The sequence below is a fragment of the Camelina sativa genome, chromosome 9, assembly GCF_030686135.1.
Source record: "Camelina sativa cultivar CO46 ecotype springtype chromosome 9, ASM3068613v1".
Classification (NCBI taxonomy): Eukaryota; Viridiplantae; Streptophyta; class Magnoliopsida; order Brassicales; family Brassicaceae; genus Camelina; species Camelina sativa.
This window is the reverse complement of record NC_141888.1, coordinates 35406562-35424671: the sequence shown is the minus strand read 5'-3', so window position 1 is coordinate 35424671 and position 18110 is coordinate 35406562. Positions and strand designations below refer to the sequence as shown.

Here is an 18110-nt window from a genome sequence, read left to right as displayed (position 1 = left end):
ATGTCAAAGGCTAAGGAATCACAATATTAGAAAAATGCTGCATGTCACATAGCCTCTTTCAAATCTGATATATTGGTTCATTGTTTGAGAGTAGTGATCCCCAAAATCCAAGTTCTTTGTATCGGCAATGATGTTTTACATAACTTACACTAGTTCTAATTCGACAGAAGAGTGCCAATCAAACAAAGAAGGAGATTAATTCATACAAAGCTAGGCTTGATGATGAGACAACTCAAGGCTTCCATAACTTCATTGTGCCATCTTCACTATAGGTAGCAAGGAGATTTCTATGCGGGTGGTGTGTTACACCAATCACATCCTTCTCATGCACCTGTCATAAGCATAAACTATTCAGAAACCAGGTCTAATGATAGACTAGACAACTTAGGCAAGTATTAACAGAGTAAAGGATGATAATCTGAGCTCTAAATGGAGAATAGACTGAATCAAATATGTAAAACAGTAGGGACTACATATACTCTAGGGAATTGATATTATGTGTTTATCTCGAATACAACTTTCAAATTTCAATGTCCAAATTTTTTTCGGAGCATTCTGGATATAACTTACCATCATGAAATGCTCAAGTTTCCCGGATTGATAGTTGAAGCAGTACAATTTCCTGCAAGTTAGCGCAAACCACTGTTACAAACATCAAAGGCAGTAGATGAAACCAGAAAAGAAAGGGACCATAAGATTATCCTTTGAAATCAAACTCTTGGTAGTTATCCAAAAATAAAACGATAGATAGAGGAGGTTAGAGTGTTACTTGTCTTCACCGATGCAGTATATCCAATCTCCTTTCGTAGATACACATGCTGCTACAAAATCTCCTCCTTCCCTCTTACCGGATGAGAAACTCTTCACAACCTGCAAAAAATAACAATATAGAACCATGTGAACAAACTAAGTATTGGCATGACAGATGACATTGATATGCAGGAGACCTTTGCTGGATATTCACCTGTCCTTGGAGCGTCATGATGTATACTGATGATGTCTTGTTGCACACAACGATGTGTTCTATGTTTTTAGGGAACAGATGAACAGAATTGACAGATGCGTCATTTCCCTAGAATTCAAAATACAGATTTGGTAACCAAAGAGTTGACTTGGAAACAAAATATCAGAAAGAGCTACATGTAAATGAATCTGTAAGAGAAAATATACCCGTAAAGGAGGTGGCGGCTTAAATGTTTGTAGACAATCTGTCGTCTTTGAATCCCAGACCTGTGCAAGAAATCAAGACTGCTATTACACGGCTGAACGGAGAGTCCAAATGAGAAACACTGAAAGAAAGCCAAAGCCCAAGAATATACTAATACAATGTACCTTCACTGTACAATCACTGGAGGCAGTGATTACACGGCTTCCATCACTTGTAAAGATGGCGTTATTTACATAAGACGTATGACCGCGAAATTCTTTCAACAATTTCCCAGATTTTAAGCCGTGGATTCTGCATAAAATAAACCAAAAAAAATATAATGTGAATTTGAAAAACCACTCGACCAGAAGCCCTATCAACCAGCAATCAACTTGCATAATTTACCAGATAAAAAGGCGAAATACTAATAGAGAAGAAAATTGATGCAATAAGTTAACAGAAACTTCAACCATTAAAGAAATATAGAGCCTCAAGTTTTGCTTGGATGAGATTCATATTGCAAGCACATAAGTAAGAATAACATAATACCTTGCGGTGTGGTCGAAGGAGGTACTCAGTAATTGGCTTCCATCCCGAGAGAAGGACAGACTTGTAACTCCTTGGGAATGTGCACGGTCAAAACGACGAATGCATAGACCAGTCCTTATACGCCAGACCTGCAAAAGTGACATGCAGTTAAGTCTAGTTTATTCTTATTGTATACAATCAGAATTCATATGGGACCAATGAGTGAAAGAAAAAATATCTACTAAGCTGCTGCAATAGTCAGAATAAAATCAACTTAAAGGAAACATATGCAACTGGAACTTACTTTCATCTTTCCATCTTGTGACCCAGACGCAAGTAGCTCTGAATCCCTGCTAAAGTCTATACAAAGGACAGGGTCATCATGCATCATGAAAGTTTCCTGTTAGAATTTAATCATTGTAAGTAAAGAGGGATGGAATGAGACTCTTTATCCAAAGCTGATATTTTGTGTATCCGGTAGCCTCGGACAAGATATTTGGTGCATAAGGAGTTTTATTGGGAAATATTTTTGGAATTCAAAGATATAAGTAATCCACCATATACTTGGTGCTTCAGGAATTTAACTTGCGACATTTATGGAACAGAAAGCAAAAAAGTAATCCACCATATCGTTCTCATGGACTTGCCACCCGTTCAAGACTCAAATGCAATAAGGATTTTATCTTTCAGTAAAAATACAAACAGCTCATCTGACCCGTACTGAGTTAGAATCAAATATAAAAGGAGACACGAGAGCTTACAGCAGCTTGATATTGCAAATCCTTCTTCAGCTTCCCACTAATGTAATCCCATACCTGTAATGGTTTTCAAGTCTGAGTAATCCTAGTCACAGTATTAGCTTAAAGACTTTTAACTAGTATTATCATACAAGCCGCCATCAACTTACCTCAATGAAACCATCAACAGATGAAGATGCAAGAAACTGTCCATCTAGTGAAAATCTAGCGCATTCGGCATGACTCTTTTTACCAAACTGCACCAGCACAAGGAACAAGATATGAAAATTAGACAAGACCTCAAATAATGAGAACCCAAAGATAATTATGAACAGCAAATCATAGGCCTATAAGCTAAGCAAGCTATTAAAGTTTTTGCGATAGATATGAACCTTTATTGTATGACTAAGAACATTAGGATATGTATCATCTACATCTTGTTTCATAGCTGCTGTCCCACGAAAGAGGTCAAACTGAGTTCCTGGAGGGAGTAGGCCTGACACCAGTGTATGTAAATTTTAAGAAATGAGTAAGGGTACATATGTTGATTCCATTTATATATTAGTAACATAGACAACATGACGTGTGACTTATAATTCTACAGAGCTGTTTGATAGATCCACAGTTCCATAGATGCTCACCTTGATGTTGTTGCCACTTTAAAGCCTGACCTATCAAAGCCATTAACCGTGAAGGTGGTACCACAGTAACCTCGGCAGCCACAGCTGACAGAGTAGGAGAAAAACCAATAAGTAAACCTTGAGTACACATACGGAGCAAGAGACAACAAAAACTCCATAACCATTAAACAGGGAATAAGTTCCCGTCATATCTTTTTTCATGTCAAAAGATATTCTTAGCCTGCTATAGAGAGAAAAATTCCAGAACATCACTTAGTTGCTTCAGGTAATTAACCCCAAAACAACTTACTAATAAGAAAATAGATTGTTCTTTTAACAAATAGAGGAGAATGGCCAACCTTGAGCAATCTGTGCACGTTTTCTCTCTTTAGTCGAGTCTCCATAAGCCTTAGAAACAATGGAAAATCAGCAAAACATGATTTTCAAACACACAAGGAAATGATTACATGAAAACAACTGCACCTCAAAAGACTAATCAGATAGAAGGTAATAAAATGTAAAGGTACTATTGTCCTCACAAACACGGAACATGTGTTATAATTGTTTCAGACCCTTATCTAGAAACGACTTCATATTTAACCGCTCAGCACCTAAGACCCTTAATTGGTTCTTCTTAAGACTTTATAAGATATCTAAAGGCACACGAATCAGAGTATAGAATATGCAAGAGGCATACAATTTCTAACAGATATACTAATATTGCTTAAATTTCTGAACAGTTGCGGATAACCATGCTTAGGTGATACAGCAACCACACAAAATAACACTAAATATGATACTGAATAGTCGAGCATAATAGAGCTTCCATACCTCATGCGGATCAAAATAGCTTCTGACTAGAAGATGCTCCATCTTTAGATATCTCTCTGGTTGCTCCTGTTTCATCACACCCATCACTTGAGTTTGCCTCAAAATAGCTCGGGCAGTGTCCAATTCTCGAAGCTCTATCATCTCCAACACAATCTGAATAAATAACCCCCAAATAGATTTAAAAAAAGACAAACTTGAGTTTGTTGAACGAAAGATGCTTCAACAAAACATATGTTTATTCACTTATACAATCCACAAAGTAAAGAATAGTATATACCTGTTCATAAAGATCTTCAAGCTTATTCCTGGGAAGCTTAAGCTGAGAAACTTGAGGTAGTACAGAGTCCCATCTTCCACTATTAATATCAGAAATAAACGTCTCAACGCTGTCTACTGTATTTAACGAAACCTGACATTCGCTTTGTAATGTCTGGAACGTCTGATTCAAGGAGTTCTCTTTGCAGAACTGAAGCATAATCTTTATCACACTGAGATATAAAAACACAATAGAGAGCAATTAGGGATGAAGTATACCCAACACTGAGGTATAACATCAAAAGCTTGGTGACTAAAATATTTAGAAGGCATTAGCTTTAGAAGAAGCAATGCTTAAACAAAATATGGGGAGATTCAAAAAAACAGAAATTTAGAATGGCGGATATAGATAGACGCAGATTCAAGAGGTTTTTATTTAACCTAGGGATCCGTCTGAGCATTCGTAAACAATGGTTCTTGGAGTATAATTCAATCAGTGCGACTAAAACGAAAGCTAGGGTTTTGAAAGAAAAAGTTGAAATCTTACTCTCGAGCTTCGATTTCGAGCGCCATAGTCTGTCGTAGTGGGTTTCGCCGGAGACACCAAGGGGGTAAAGACTGGAGAAGATGAACGAGTATACAGACGCGAGCGAAGGAGTTTTAATTGGGTTTTATAATTTCAGGGCAATGCAGAGAATATAAAATATATGGGGTCAGAACTAAATTTCCAGAAAATCTGAGTGCTATTTTTTAAAATTAAAATTTATTATACATTGCTTACATACACTGAGTTTTACAGTTCACACCCTTTTTATATTTTTTTTCTTGTGTACTTTTAAAAGACAGACACATTACATTGACTCTGGTGGTCTTCAATTTCCAATGGTTCCCTCAGGATCTTTTGTAGAAACAGTTCTTCAACTCTAGTGACTAGTGTCGAAAGGTCTCTCCATCATTATCTGATATACTTTGACTGAATCTGAGACACTCTTTGTTATCTGCTCTGTTTCACATCATTCCATGTTGATTATCATCACCTGTAACTGAGAAGAGTCCAAATTGGAATCGATTCCAGAAAAGCTTACTCTTTTCATAGGCTTTTTTCATGTTATGCAATTGAAAATAGGAGCAGGAGAAAAAGATGTTCAATCCAGAGACCAAAACCAACAGAAGACCAACCCTATTGAAGGAGCTTATATATGCTAATTCCTCTATCAAAATCATAGCCACAAGTGCTCGCTTTTATAGAGATTTGACCTTGTGGAACCTTTCTTTTTTCTTTCTATAACAATGTTAGGAATTCACATTTCTTTACCAGAGATCAATCTGAGTCTGAAAGTATGCATATTTCCTTAAGCTTCTGTGAAACTGTACAGTACATTTCCACTAAATCCTATATTCTACAATCTTTCCTACACACATCGCCGGCTACACTTCAAAATGCCTCGTCTTCTTCAGATTCTTCTTCTTCTTCTCCAGATCTCGAACTACACTCCTCTTCAGCTTCATAAGCAATGCTCATCTCTTTCTTTACCACATCAGCCAAGTCCTGTCTATTTGCACTCACATAAGCATTCCTCACTGCTTTAAACAATGACTGGTTTGGTTCAAGCTCTCCAAATGTAATCCGGCTATGCACTCTCTTCACACCCTCCACCATTCCAGCTTTCCCGTATACCCCAACAAGGTAGGCCTGTGTGACAACATCTGGTTCTAATCCCTTTTCCTGCATTCTCATGTATGTCTTTAGAGCCATGTCAATGTCTCCTGATGCACTGTAAGTGTATATCACTGTGTTATACGCAAAAAGCTCGCGAGGGATTTCACCACTTGTGAGCTCTTGGCATGATTCCAGCGCATATGCATACAAACCCATGGCTGAGAACAGAGTTGCAGTGATTGCTGGTGTAGCAAGCGGTTTGGCATCATTGTATGCGGATTGTAGCTGCGCCACGGCTTCACTTGGCACCCCGCCTTTTTTCAACAGAGTGAAGATCGTTTTAAACGTTCCCCAATCCAGCAAAAGCTTTTTTTCAACTAACATCTCATAAAACAGTTCGCAACATTCACGTAACTGGCCATCAGCAGCATAGCAAGCCATAACCTGGTTGAACGACGTGCAGTCACTTAGTAGACCAGACTCTCTCATCTCTTCAGCAACTTCAATAGCCTCGTCGAGCATGCCCATTCCCTTGTACAAATACATCATTGTTGCAAACGAAATAACATCACATGTGCCTTTTTCTCTAAGATCATTGAAAATGGATTCTGCTTCAGAAACTATGCCGAGCTCTGCACAGAGACTTAGCATGCTGTTTGACGCAGCAACATCTGGGCCACCTTCTGAATCCTTCATTTTGTCATACACTCTCCTAGCCTCTTCAAGACACCCCACTTTGCTATAAGCCTTGATAAGGGAAGTCAAAACGATATGATTGGATTGAACACCATGTTCTTCCATCATTCGAAAGTATTGAATTGCTTCTTCGACCATCCCACTCTCAGCAAACCCATTAATTAAGGAACCATAAACAACTTCATTCGGTTTCACCCCTGCTTTTTCCATTGCCTCATACAGGTCAACTGCATCAGACAGCAGGCCAAGCCGCACATAGCTAGCTATCAAAGCAGCATAGGTCTTGCATCCGGGTCTACAGCCCGAATCCAGCATTTCAGCCAAGATCCTCTGGGCTTCATCCACTAAGTCAACCCCAGAAAGCATCTGGATAAGGGAATTGTAAGTGCACTCATCAGGCCAAGTCCCTTGGTTCTTCATCCCTTTGAAGAGAGAAAGTGCTTTCTCATGAAGTTTAGCCTTACCATAAGCTTTGATCATGACGTTGTACTCCAAAACATCATTCCTCTGACCTGTCATGTTTCTTTTCCCATAGAACACAGCCTCCGCTTCAACCCACAGTCCCTTTTCAGCATAGACATCAATTACCGCTGCAAGTGTGGTTGACGAAAGCACACAATCCAACTGGAACCTCTCAAACAGAGCTTTTGCCTGTCCAACTAAACCTTCATTAACATACATCTGCATAATAACAGGAACAGAGTGCTCATCAATGCGAATGCTATTTCTGTCCATCTCAGCCATCACAGCTTCAACTTCTCCAACCATATTCCGCTGACACAAAATATGAAGAACAGCTCGGTGAGTTACAGTATCAGGGAAAAGTCCCACTTCCCTAATTTTCCTATAGTATTTAAGAGCTGCCTCAATGTCTCCAGCCTCGGCATGAAGAGACAGAAGGCTGTTATATGTCTTAGTATCAGGAAATATCCCTTTCTCTTCCATCTTCTTCAACAAGGATTCAGCCTCTGACAAGTGCCCATGAGTTCCACAAGTATGTATCATCGTGTTAAACGTGACAGTATCTATAGGAACCCCAGATTTAAGCATCTCTGAGAAGAGATTGGCTGCATCGCTTAAACGACCTGCCTTCCCATACAAATCAATCAGAGTGTTGAATGTAGAAGTTAACCTTGGCTTCCTCGGAGAAGAGTCTGAACCGGATGCAAAATGAAGGCTTTTCTCAATAGGGTTCCTAGCACCGACCTTAAAGAGCTCCATTGACAAGAACTGCTTCAAGTTCACAGGAGACTGAGCTGAACCGTTCTTAGGAAAATCATCAATGGAATCCAAATCAAGATCATCAAGATTAACTTTTCCAGCGCACCAACCTTTAAAGAACCTATCAGCACGATCGAACTCACCTGAGTTCTTGAAAACCCTAACAACGGTAGCCATAGTGACTTCATCAGGGAAATGCATTCTCTGTCCCATATGTTTAATCCAAAGAAGAGCTTCTTTAACAAGACCAGCTTTACCATAAACATCAACAAGCATAGCATAAGTATTATTAGTAGGGAAAACACCATTGTGAGCCATCTCAATCCAACAAAGCCTCAATTCATCCCATTTCCCAGCTCTACCTAAAGCTCGTAACACAATGTTGTAATGAATCACATTAGGAACATAACCTTGGTGAGATTGGAAAAACCGAAACACACGAAGCACTCTGTCCCAACGAGTCTGCTCTTTAAGAAGCACGGTTTGCTCTTTAGGGCTCAAGTTGAGACAGAGAGAAGCAAGAGTTGTTTCGATATCGGTAGAAGAGTCAAGAGAACGCAAAATGGAAGGGATTACGCCGCCGTATCTGCGTTTGCGAGAGCTCGGGTTAGGTTTAGAGCATCGTGGTGGTGAAACAGAGGAAGATGAAAAAGAAGAAGAAGCGGCGCAATGAAGCTGAAGCCTAAAGGAAACCCTAGAAGAGAAGTTACAGGGGAGTGAAAGTGGAAGAGGAGGAGCTGGAAAAACCCTAGCTTTAGAAGTCAGAGCTAGACGATGATGATGATGTGTTACATCTCTAGAAGAAGAAGAAGAGTAGTGATGACTACTTGGCTGAAGCATGTTTTTTTAAAGAAACTGCTCTCAGAGATAATAAATCTCAAAGTAGTCTTTAGGGGTTGAAGAAGCAAAATCATGAATGCCATTGAAATTGAAATTACAACATTGTGCGGAATTGGCGCGTCTTGAAGACGCGCTAATCTTTGCGGTTGGCCACTGTTTCACTCCCCTATTATTTGATTTGCGACTGGGCTTTACAAGTAAGTTATATTGGGCTTTAAATGATTACTGGGCCTTTTCTTTTTCCGTTTTATGGTAAAAATGTAAATATATTTTGTTCTTTGTAAAATGTAAAATAATCATGGGGGTGAAATTACAAATTAAATAGTTTAGGAGGTACGTGTTTTTATGTGAGTCACAATCGAATGGGGTCCACTAGCTTTAAAAGCCGAAAACGATAACATCTTTTTGTTTTTTTTTTTTTGGTTTAAGAAAACGATTACATTGTTAACCAACTACCACCATTCTCATCTTTAGGAAACAACTCGCTCTCTTAAGCAACCGATGGAGAAGAGACAAAGGGAAAGATTCATGGAGCGAGCAGCAGGAGGAGTCGACTCTCCGGCGAATCCGTTGCTCGTAGACGTCTTTTCTGTGGAGGCGTCGGAGGGGAAGATACGCGGACGAGGAGGAGGATGGATCGCGGAGGAAGTTAAGAAACAGTTGTGGCTAGGTGGTCCACTGGTGGCTACGAATCTACTGCAGTATCTTCTTCAGATGATCTCTATCATGGTCGTCGGACATCAAGGCGAGTTAGCTCTCTCCAGCGTCTCCATTGCTAGTTCATTCTCCCTAATCACTGGCCTAAGTTTGCTCGTCAGTCTCTCTCACTCTCTTCACAGAAACTTCAGTATGTTAGAAACTAAAAAATGGGTTCTGTTTGGTTTTTTAGATAGGACTGTCGGGAGGATTGGGTACATTGTGTGGTCAATCTTACGGAGCAAAAGTAGAAAGAATGTTAGGAATACACACACAAAGAGCAATGGTGGTTCTTCTCATCTTATGCTTTCCAATATCCATTTTGTGGATCAATGCATCATCCATTCTTGTGTTTATTGGCCAAGACGCAGTCATTGCTCAAACCTCTGGATCATACGTAGCCTTCTTGATCCCAGGCCTTTTCGGTTTCGCGATTCTCCACTGCCTCAACAATTTCTTTACGAGCCAGAACAGAGTGTTTCCTCTCATGCTCTGTTCCGGTTTAACCACTCTGCTTCACGTTCCTGTTTGTTGGGGTTTGGTGTCCAAGTCTGGTTTGGGAATCAGAGGAGCTGCGGTAGCAACTTCGTTTTCCTTGTGGGTTAATGTTGTCTTGTTGAGTCTTTACGTCAAATTCTCGCCTTCTTGCGCCAAAACATGGACCGGGTTCTCCCGAGAGGCTCTTGAGAACTTTATGGTCTTTCTTCGTCTGGCTGTTCCGTCTGCGTTCATGGTCTGGTACGTATCTTTAAAATCATCTTTTGCTTCTTCTATATATCACATCTTTAATGTCGTTGATGGAAAACAGCTTGTCGATTTGGTCATCTGAGACAGTGGTCTTCCTCTCAGGCTTACTTCCAAATCCTGTTCTTGAAACTTCGGTTATCTCCACTTGGTAAACACACATGCTCCCTTGTAGCTTGTCTGTACATTAGTACTAAGATCCTCAATCTCTTTCTTTTGTAGTTTAGGTATCTCCACAGTAATTCGTATGGTTCCCTTTGCATCGGCTTGTGTAGTGAGGTAACCCCACTTTACTAAGATGTTACCAAATTTTTAAACTGGAAATTCATCTTATAAAAATGTTGTACGGGTGTTTGTTGTGAAAGCGTGAGGGTATCGAATGAGTTAGGAGCAGGAAATCCAGACAATGCCAAGAGAGCTATACGTGTATGCTTAGCCATAACACTTTTTGTGTGTGTCTTAAGTGAATTGGTGTTGCTCGTTACACGTGATACACTTGGATACACTTACTCAAACGAGTCTGAAGTTGCTGAATATGTAGCAACAATGGTGCCTCTCCTCGTCATTTCCAATCTCCTTGATGGTCTTCAGGCCGTTCTCTCAGGTTCTCTCACTAGTTCTTTATCTTCCTTCTTTCTTTTACCTTAATGTTCCTTTCGATGTAATTATTATTTTTTTTCCCTAACGGGTTTGTGGATATCGATTGATCAGGGGTTCTTGGAGGTTCAGGGTGGCAAAAGATAGGGGCATACGTAACACTCGGATCCTACTATTTAGTTGGCATTCCGACATCGATCTTGTTTGGATTCGTGTTAGGGGTTGGAGGAAGGGTATAAAAAAAAAGATTTTGCATAATCACAAGTTGATTCATGTTTCCTTTTTTAAATATATTTATAAAATCTGATAAGATCTTTAAATGATTTGAGAGTCGTTTGCGTCTTTAATTAGGGGATTTGGTTAGGAGCGATTTGTGCAACGTTTGCTCAAGTCTCTGCCATTGCTTTTGTCATGACTCGTACCAACTGGACCGAAGAGGTAATAAGTGACCAGAAATAAACTATATAAAAATGTCATTAAAATAATAAGTATATAGAAATTCAAATAAGTGTGTAATAATAAATACTTTTATATTTAGGTGAAGAAAGCGAAAGGACGAGTTTACGAGTCAATTATACCGGAGACTGAGTAAAGATGCGGTAGCCAGCCTCCTGACTCGGGGGAGAATAAGAGAAGAGAGAACTAATAAGAGCCACTCACGTCGCACTCGTTTGGAGTAAGACACAAATCGATGGCTGTGGTGGATTGGGAGCATATTTCGATGTTCTTTTTTTTTCTACATATAGAAAGCATAATATATATTTTGATTTGCAATATCAAAAAGTTAAAATGGCAATAAATAAAAAATAATAATTTGCTAAATCAGGAAGAATATTAGTGGAAATAAATTTTTATTTAAACACATATATTAAGATTTCATACCGTTTTAAAAAAAAAAAAAAACAGACTATCCCATAAATATCAACGAAGTCTCCACAAACCCTAAAGACCAGGGAAGAGAGATACAATAGGTTGTTGTTTCTTATTGTTAGTATTTTTTTTTTTGGCTTTTGGGAGAGAGACACAACAGAGAGAGAGAGAGAAAAAAAAATAATGGAAAATTGTGTGACGCCTCCGCTTCTGATCACAGAGAAAGACACGACGATGATACGTGTGAAGGAAGAAGTGAAGAAGCAGCTATGGCTTTCAGCACCACTCATTGGTGTAAGCCTGCTTCAATACTCTCTCCAAGTCATCTCTGTGATGTTCGTTGGCCATTTAGGCTCTCTTCCCCTCTCTGCCGCTTCTATCGCCACCTCCTTTGCCTCTGTCACAGGCTTCACTTTCCTCGTACGTTTCTCTCCCCTTTCACAAATATATTAGAATTCCGCATTGCTTCATGATTTAAATGTTTTCGGTGCAACTTCCTTGGTTTGCTAAAATCGTTCTTGAAATTTGCTCAGAGATCTGTAGGGTTTTGTTTCAGAATTATTTTTGTAAAGTAGTAAAATTTTGAACACAATTTGTTTTTGTGTGTGTGTGTATGTGAAATAGTTGGGAACAGCGAGTGCATTGGAGACACTATGTGGTCAAGCTTACGGAGCAAAGCTGTACGGGAAACTAGGAATTCAAATGCAGAGAGCAATGTTTGTTCTTTTAATACTATCTGTTCCTCTCTCGATCATTTGGGCTAACACTGAGCAGATTCTCGTATTGGTACACCAAGACAAGTCCATTGCAAGTGTTGCTGGCTCCTACGCGAGATACATGATCCCGAGTCTCTTCGCATACGGACTACTTCAATGCATCAACAGGTTCTTGCAAGCGCAGAACAATGTGTTCCCTGTCTTTGTCTGCTCTGGTATCACCACTTGTCTTCATTTGCTTCTCTGTTGGTTGTTTGTGTTGAAGACTGCTTTAGGATACAGAGGAGCTGCTCTCGCTATCTCTGTCTCTTACTGGTTCAACGTCATTCTCCTCTCGTGTTATGTCAAGTTTTCGTCTACTTGTTCGCAAAGTTGGACCGGGTTTTCAAAGGAGGCTTTTCAAGAACTTTATGATTTCTCTAAAATTGCTTTTCCTTCAGCAGTCATGGTCTGGTAAGTTCGTAAACAAAAATTGTTGCACTGTTCAGGTGTAGTATCAGGACTTAATCGATTCTGTTTTGTTGTAACAGTTTGGAGCTGTGGTCCTTCGAGCTTTTGGTTCTTGCCTCTGGCCTTCTTCCCAATCCGGTTTTAGAAACTTCGGTGCTTTCAATCTGGTATAACTTGGTTGTGTTTGTCTTATGCTACTAGGAGGTTTCACTTCTTTGTTCTATTTGATTATAACATAATTTCTTCAACTTTTCAGTTTAAATACTTCACTAACAATCTGGCAGATCTCGGTTGGTCTTGGTGGCGCTGCAAGGTCAGTACATCAGTTACAAAAAGTATATCCAAGAAGTAATCTCATCAAAGAAACCTATCTCACAACTCTGTGTTTTTCTGTAAACTTGCAGCATAAGGGTGTCAAACGAGTTAGGAGCAGGGAATCCACAAGTGGCAAAACTAGCTGTATATGTCATTGTAAGCATAGCAGTTGCCGAGGGAATTGTGGTTGTAACGGTTCTGTTGTCGATTCGGAAAATCTTAGGTCACGCTTTTAGCAGCGACCCTAAAATCATAGCATATGCTGCATCAATGATACCGATTGTCGCATGTGGAAACTTCCTTGATGGCCTCCAATGCGTTCTCTCAGGTTAACTTTTTGAATAACACAAGATTAGCTTTGGCTCCTGGTTTCTGTATATATGTCCGGTTAAGCATTTTTGGAATCCTGGTCAACTGGTTGCAGGGGTTGCTAGAGGATGTGGATGGCAGAAGATTGGAGCGTGTGTGAATCTTGGATCATATTATCTTGTTGGAGTTCCATTAGGTTTATTACTTGGTTTCCATTTCCACATCGGTGGTCGGGTAATAATCTTGAAACCTCATATTCTCATTGTTAAGTTTAAACCCACGACTAGTTTGTACAAACACTAATTTTTTGTGGTGTTATATCATTGTTAGGGGCTTTGGTTGGGAATCGTAACAGCATTGGCTGTTCAAGTGTTTTGTCTTTCTTTAGTCACTATATTCACAAACTGGGATAAAGAGGTAAAAAAAGCCTTTTAACTGGTCGGTTCAATTTGTTATCTATAAGAACTCTGCCTAATGTGATTCTGTTTCTTGATTTATACGAATAGGCAAAGAAAGCTACAAACAGAGTCGGGGCTTCAGATGACAAAGATGGCGATGTGGAATGATCAATCCAGGAAAAAGCATTGGAAGTTGCAAATGAGCTTACCAACCTTAATGAATAAAAGAGATAATGAGTACAGTAGTAGTTCATTCTTCTAAATGATTTGGCCTTTTACAATGTCTTTCGAAAACTGGATACTGTGATTTACCATTGTTGCAGATTTATTGAAATTCCTTAGATTGAGTACGCATCATCTCATCCAGCATTGCTGAAACTAAAAACACATTTCATTTTTGTGATGAGATTTGAACTATATGTAAACCATCAACATGTTCCATAATTAAAATACTGAAGTTTAAATTGTACTGTAAGAGCAATTGAGAATGAAAAATTTCGATACTGAATGAGTTTGGGATCAGAACTAAACAGAGGCCAAAAAAACTGATGGATATTTCTATAATGGGTTTACATGATGATTAGTTAATCATCTGTGCTTTACATTTTATTGTAAACAAAAAGAATGATTCACCATGTTCACCATCACTAGTAATATGAAAAATTTCATGAATTAGTGGACAGGAGAGACTGGTACTCGAGAACCTATAGGCTATAGGAACTGAAGAATTGGCGTGAAGAAGAAGCCTGTTACGTTCTATCCTACATGAACTCGAGATCGAGTTTCCTCTTCAGATGAGATCTATCCGCACTGCAAAACCAAACATCAAATCATCAGAAGTGATGATCTTAGAAGCTGACCAAGAACTGACTGTAAAAGGATTGTGTAACCAATTCTTTTTACCTGGTGATGGTTGGTCGGTTAGGTGGCCGCTCGGCTAAGATGGTGAAATCTAAAGACATTGGTGCTTGTCCATCATGGCTAGCTTGTCTCATGACATCAACACTCTGGTCCTTGGATTTATTAGCAGACTTTCCTCGGTCAGGTATCACTCGTCTAAACTTATGTGCTGGTGACAACACTTTAATGGCTTTGTGTTTACTGTCAGTTGACTTAGCACCCTGCTGGCGTACTGGTCTTGGTAGCTCTAAAGGGTCAGTAGGAGAAGGTGCAGATGTGAAGTACCTTTAAAAAGAAATCAAATGTTTCAGAACAAAACAAAATAGCCATTGCTTATCTCTTCTTTATAGGATAGGTTTAGGTACCTGTGTTGCAGAGCTTGCTGAATCGATATTCTAGACTTGGGGTCATAGGTGAACATCTTAGACAACAAATCTAGAGCATCCTCACTAACCATTGGGAATAAAGAACGTAGAGAAGGAGCGAGGACATACTGATACTCTACATAATCAGGAAGGCTGATCATATCTGGCCACTGATCTGCTTTTGGGGTCCCAAAGGCAGCAAATATTTTGCTTAATTGATCAATATCACTCTTTCCCTGCAACGGAGAAAAAGTAAGCTAGAGAAACAAATAAACAGACGAACTGGATCACGACACAAACAAAACTGAGTTTCACCTGAAGAAACGGTCTGCGTAATAGAAGTTCAGCAAAAATACAGCCAGCAGCCCAAACATCAACTGCACCATCATACTGTTTTGCACCAAACAAAAGTTCAGGTGCTCTATACCATCTCGTAAAGACCTATGAAATTGCTGAAACAAATCAAGAAACGAAAGACAGCAGAATTACTACATAAATAGAATTGCCACACACTAAAACAAAAGATTACCTGGTGGGTAAACTTATGACCAGGGCTACTAAATATACGAGCTAACCCAAAATCTGCAAGCTTCAGTTGTCCATTACGTCCTATCAACAAGTTGTTAGGCTTCATATCTCTGAAACACATTCAAAAGATACTCCATAAGTGTAAATACAAACAAAACCTCAATGGAGAGAAAAAGCAAGTTCTGTGGACTATTATTCATAGAATCAGTTAAGTACCTATGCAAAACCCATTTGTCATGACAATACTCAAGACCTTTTAACATCATTTGAAGGTAAGATTTGACATCAGCAGGGGAAAGAAACAGATTAGGATCTCGGATAACTGCTTCGAGATCAGTCTCCATGTACTCAAACACAATGTGCAAGTTCTCCTTGTGAGGAAACGCATCAATCAACTCAATCACATGTGGATGCTTAAGCTCTTTAAGTAATTTGATTTCTCTAAGAGCTGTTATATTCACACCTTCTTTTTGTTTCCCAATTCTTATTTTCTTAATCGCTACAGTCTCTCCGTTCTACAAAATCCACCACAACAAAAACAAATTCAGTTTCCTTCCATTCCATCCAAACTAAAACAAAATCTACAAACTTTAAATCCATTTAAGAACAAAAAAATCCAAACTTTGAGTTCTGAGAACACATATTAGTATAAAGATCGAAGCTTTACATCTGAGATTGAAGACCCAAAAGCTATCAGAACAAGACACCTCAAAAGGCACAAAATCAAGAATCAACGAGAAAATCTAAACCCTAATTTTGATGGGATGGGCACAAAATTAAGAAGAATTGAGTAAGGAGTCACCACCTTAGTATCAGTAGCCTTGAAGACGACTCCGTAAGTACCTTGACCAAGAACCTCACGTTTCAGATACCGATCAGCAACTTTCTTCGGCTGGTCCATCTCCGGAATTGACTAACCAGATTAGACAAGTAATGATCGAAATTGGTCTTTTGTTAGATTGTGTTACGGTTAACGTTGTTGAGGTTTCTTATGGTCTGGAGAAAAAAGTAGCCGTTAGAGCAATTACAGAAGAAATCGACACTTTTAGGGTAAAAAATATTGGAAAAGTAAACGAAAAAGGAAAGAGAACGCTCTAAAGCTAGAAAAATAAAACGATGCTGGGACGCGTCCCAACTAAAACGACGTCGGGGCTCATAACCAAAAAGTCAAAAACCAAAAGTGATCTCCCCCAAATGCTCTGAGGCCCAAGTAATAGTTTTGGTGGATGTTAAACAAGTCCGGTCTATATGTCAGATGGGCTAAGTTAATTGAGGGATCTATCAGTTTTATTTTCTTTCTTTTGAAAAGTCTCATACTAGTATTTTTTGTTATACCTCATGGATTTTTAAATAAACAAAATTAATGGTTTGTGTTAAGTATACGAGCCACATATTTTTATTATTAGAATAGAATTAGTTTTTTTTTGGTAAACAAACTTATTAAAGCCTAACATTGAGTATGATGAACCAGAAAAAACAACGGTTTAGTATTATTTTTTTTTCGAAATTTGCAGGGTGCCAGGTCGAGATTAATGCTTGTAAACATTTTCCTCAACCAACTAAAAAAAAAATTACGCTGTGGATATAAAAATCTTTAAAATAAGGGCATTGAATAGCTTAAAGCATCGGCGTGAATGGTGAAAGAGACCACACTCGTGAGGATAATAAGACAAGTTCGTTGTAATAAATCTAGCCATAGATTCTCCTCACACAGAGTAATAATTACCTGCATAGCCCACATCATCATCAGACTTACTTAATAATCCTAAAGCTATTTCTTGTTGCAATTTCTATTAGTTAGGTTAGGGTTAACAATACTTATAGAATTAGGTCACCAAACGAAAACACTTGTTCATTTGACGTAAAAGTTAAAAAGAATGGTCGGCCTAATTCAGTTTCAAAGTTACATCTTAAAAAATGTAGTGGACTAGTGGTTGGCAGGAATAATAATAATTGATATTTTATACAGTACTTTGTAATAACAATAAATCTAGAAATAAAAGAGAGAAGCACAAAAGCCGAGAAGGACGCATGTGACACGTAGGGGAATCTAACACTAAACAATGTCTGACCCTTCTCTCGTGTCTTTTCAGATGCACCCACCTGTATTTTTTTTTTTTTTTTTTTATTTTCCCCTTCAATCAAGAATATCTAAACCACTATAATTACCAGTCTCTATCTATCACTTCTTTCAAAAAATTACGTGTTATCTCTCACTCTCTCTCTTCTCTCTTAATATGTTTAGTAGGGTTAATTAGGGTTCTTCATCTCTCTTTCTTCAGAGTCTTTATAGCTTATGATTTACAACTTCTCTCATCTAACCTTTGTAATGTTTTCAAGAGTTATTCGTAGTTTGTTTAGGTCAGATCCATAACGTATTTGTCTTCCGATAGATCTAGTTCTGTCCGTATATAGTGATTTAGTTATCTCGAGAGCAAAAAAAAATAGATGGGAGGTAGAGCTCCTTGAAGTTCAAACGAGAGTTAAGTAGGGTAAAGAAAAGCTGCTAAGCTATGGATCCCATAAGCCCTAATCCTTATAATGATACAAAAAAGGATTTGGTTATATGGCTTGCATATCTCAGGAGCTTTAACTTGCCCTTTAATTGCTTTTACTCTTCTTTGGATTGAAGGGAGCTCTACATCTTCTTTCACTTTTCTCTATTTCTGTCTTTCTTTATTCATTCT

The 18110-nt window shown here is 38.7% G+C and overlaps 5 protein-coding genes across 9 annotated transcripts; 2 read left to right on the top strand and 3 right to left on the bottom strand.

Moving 5' to 3' along the window:
- Positions 1 to 26: 26 nt before the first annotated feature.
- LOC104712990 (suppressor of mec-8 and unc-52 protein homolog 1-like) lies at positions 27 to 4809 on the bottom strand. The gene is made up of 16 exons (XM_087464122.1): positions 4666 to 4809; positions 4141 to 4351; positions 3864 to 4016; positions 3392 to 3440; positions 3054 to 3137; positions 2805 to 2908; positions 2583 to 2669; positions 2437 to 2490; positions 1980 to 2075; positions 1697 to 1824; positions 1333 to 1459; positions 1171 to 1230; positions 965 to 1072; positions 770 to 870; positions 571 to 622; positions 27 to 331 (listed from the first exon to the last, which is right to left on the bottom strand). The coding sequence occupies exons 1-16, from the start codon at positions 4689 to 4691 to the stop codon at positions 233 to 235; spliced, it is 1539 nt and encodes a 512-aa protein (XP_087320248.1). The 5' UTR covers positions 4692 to 4809; the 3' UTR covers positions 27 to 232.
- Positions 4810 to 5376: 567 nt separating this feature from the next.
- Positions 5377 to 8673, bottom strand: LOC104712989 (pentatricopeptide repeat-containing protein At1g73710). Its single transcript, XM_010430006.3, has one exon. It carries the CDS (start codon positions 8533 to 8535, stop codon positions 5554 to 5556), a length of 2982 nt encoding a protein of 993 aa, XP_010428308.2. The 5' UTR covers positions 8536 to 8673; the 3' UTR covers positions 5377 to 5553.
- A 262-nt stretch (positions 8674 to 8935) lies between these two features.
- Positions 8936 to 11394, top strand: LOC104712988 (protein DETOXIFICATION 16). Of its 4 annotated transcripts, none has more exons than XM_010430005.3 (8): positions 8936 to 9348; positions 9425 to 9969; positions 10040 to 10126; positions 10198 to 10254; positions 10341 to 10579; positions 10687 to 10805; positions 10924 to 11010; positions 11111 to 11394. In XM_010430005.3, exons 1-8 carry the CDS (start codon positions 9037 to 9039, stop codon positions 11162 to 11164), a joined length of 1500 nt encoding a protein of 499 aa, XP_010428307.2. In that variant the 5' UTR covers positions 8936 to 9036; the 3' UTR covers positions 11165 to 11394. The 4 variants fall into 4 exon arrangements, 3 of the variants coding, with proteins under 3 accessions (XP_010428307.2, XP_087320245.1, XP_087320246.1); XR_015565479.1 differs by having other exon boundaries at positions 8943 to 9348; positions 10203 to 10254; XM_087464119.1 differs by having other exon boundaries at positions 8962 to 9280.
- Positions 11395 to 11427: 33 nt separating this feature from the next.
- LOC104712987 (protein DETOXIFICATION 17) lies at positions 11428 to 13984 on the top strand. 2 transcript variants are annotated; one of them, XM_087464121.1, is made up of 9 exons: positions 11517 to 11862; positions 12067 to 12326; positions 12424 to 12611; positions 12689 to 12775; positions 12865 to 12921; positions 13013 to 13251; positions 13348 to 13466; positions 13563 to 13649; positions 13739 to 13984. In XM_087464121.1, exons 2-9 carry the CDS (start codon positions 12315 to 12317, stop codon positions 13796 to 13798), a joined length of 849 nt encoding a protein of 282 aa, XP_087320247.1. In that variant the 5' UTR covers positions 11517 to 11862; positions 12067 to 12314; the 3' UTR covers positions 13799 to 13984. The 2 variants fall into 2 exon arrangements, with proteins under 2 accessions (XP_010428306.1, XP_087320247.1); XM_010430004.3 differs by having other exon boundaries at positions 11428 to 11862; positions 12067 to 12611.
- Positions 13985 to 14156: 172 nt separating this feature from the next.
- LOC104712986 (cyclin-dependent kinase D-1) lies at positions 14157 to 16525 on the bottom strand. The gene is made up of 7 exons (XM_010430002.3): positions 16229 to 16525; positions 15640 to 15938; positions 15425 to 15533; positions 15211 to 15336; positions 14896 to 15131; positions 14534 to 14815; positions 14157 to 14440 (listed from the first exon to the last, which is right to left on the bottom strand). Exons 1-7 carry the CDS (start codon positions 16322 to 16324, stop codon positions 14392 to 14394), a joined length of 1197 nt encoding a protein of 398 aa, XP_010428304.1. The 5' UTR covers positions 16325 to 16525; the 3' UTR covers positions 14157 to 14391.
- Positions 16526 to 18110: the final 1585 nt, after the last annotated feature.

What these genes read in the sequence shown, in the direction of transcription:
- LOC104712990 (XM_087464122.1), bottom strand. Translation starts at nt 4,691, where the DNA reads ATGGCGCTCGAAATCGAAGCTCGAGA. An exon ending in TTGAAGATCTTTATGAACAG is followed by an intron (nt 4,017 to 4,140) that starts GTATATACTATT and finishes TTATTTATTCAG; the next exon opens with ATTGTGTTGGAGATGATAGA. An exon ending in CTGTTGATGGTTTCATTGAG is followed by an intron (nt 2,491 to 2,582) that starts GTAAGTTGATGG and finishes AAACCATTACAG; the next exon opens with GTATGGGATTACATTAGTGG.
- LOC104712989 (XM_010430006.3), bottom strand. Translation starts at nt 8,535, where the DNA reads ATGCTTCAGCCAAGTAGTCATCACTACTCTTCTTCTTCTTCTAGAGAT.
- LOC104712988 (XM_010430005.3), top strand. Translation starts at nt 9,037, where the DNA reads ATGGAGAAGAGACAAAGGGAAAGATTCATGGAGCGAGCAGCAGGAGGA. An exon ending in GCATCGGCTTGTGTAGTGAG is followed by an intron (nt 10,255 to 10,340) that starts GTAACCCCACTT and finishes TTGTTGTGAAAG; the next exon opens with CGTGAGGGTATCGAATGAGT. An exon ending in TGTTAGGGGTTGGAGGAAGG is followed by an intron (nt 10,806 to 10,923) that starts GTATAAAAAAAA and finishes GTCTTTAATTAG; the next exon opens with GGGATTTGGTTAGGAGCGAT.
- LOC104712987 (XM_010430004.3), top strand. Translation starts at nt 11,626, where the DNA reads ATGGAAAATTGTGTGACGCCTCCGCTTCTGATCACAGAGAAAGACACG. An exon ending in CCTTCAGCAGTCATGGTCTG is followed by an intron (nt 12,612 to 12,688) that starts GTAAGTTCGTAA and finishes TTGTTGTAACAG; the next exon opens with TTTGGAGCTGTGGTCCTTCG. An exon ending in GGTCTTGGTGGCGCTGCAAG is followed by an intron (nt 12,922 to 13,012) that starts GTCAGTACATCA and finishes GTAAACTTGCAG; the next exon opens with CATAAGGGTGTCAAACGAGT.
- LOC104712986 (XM_010430002.3), bottom strand. Translation starts at nt 16,324, where the DNA reads ATGGACCAGCCGAAGAAAGTTGCTGATCGGTATCTGAAACGTGAGGTT. An exon ending in TACGCAGACCGTTTCTTCAG is followed by an intron (nt 15,132 to 15,210) that starts GTGAAACTCAGT and finishes TCTCCGTTGCAG; the next exon opens with GGAAAGAGTGATATTGATCA. An exon ending in CAGCAAGCTCTGCAACACAG is followed by an intron (nt 14,816 to 14,895) that starts GTACCTAAACCT and finishes TTCTTTTTAAAG; the next exon opens with GTACTTCACATCTGCACCTT.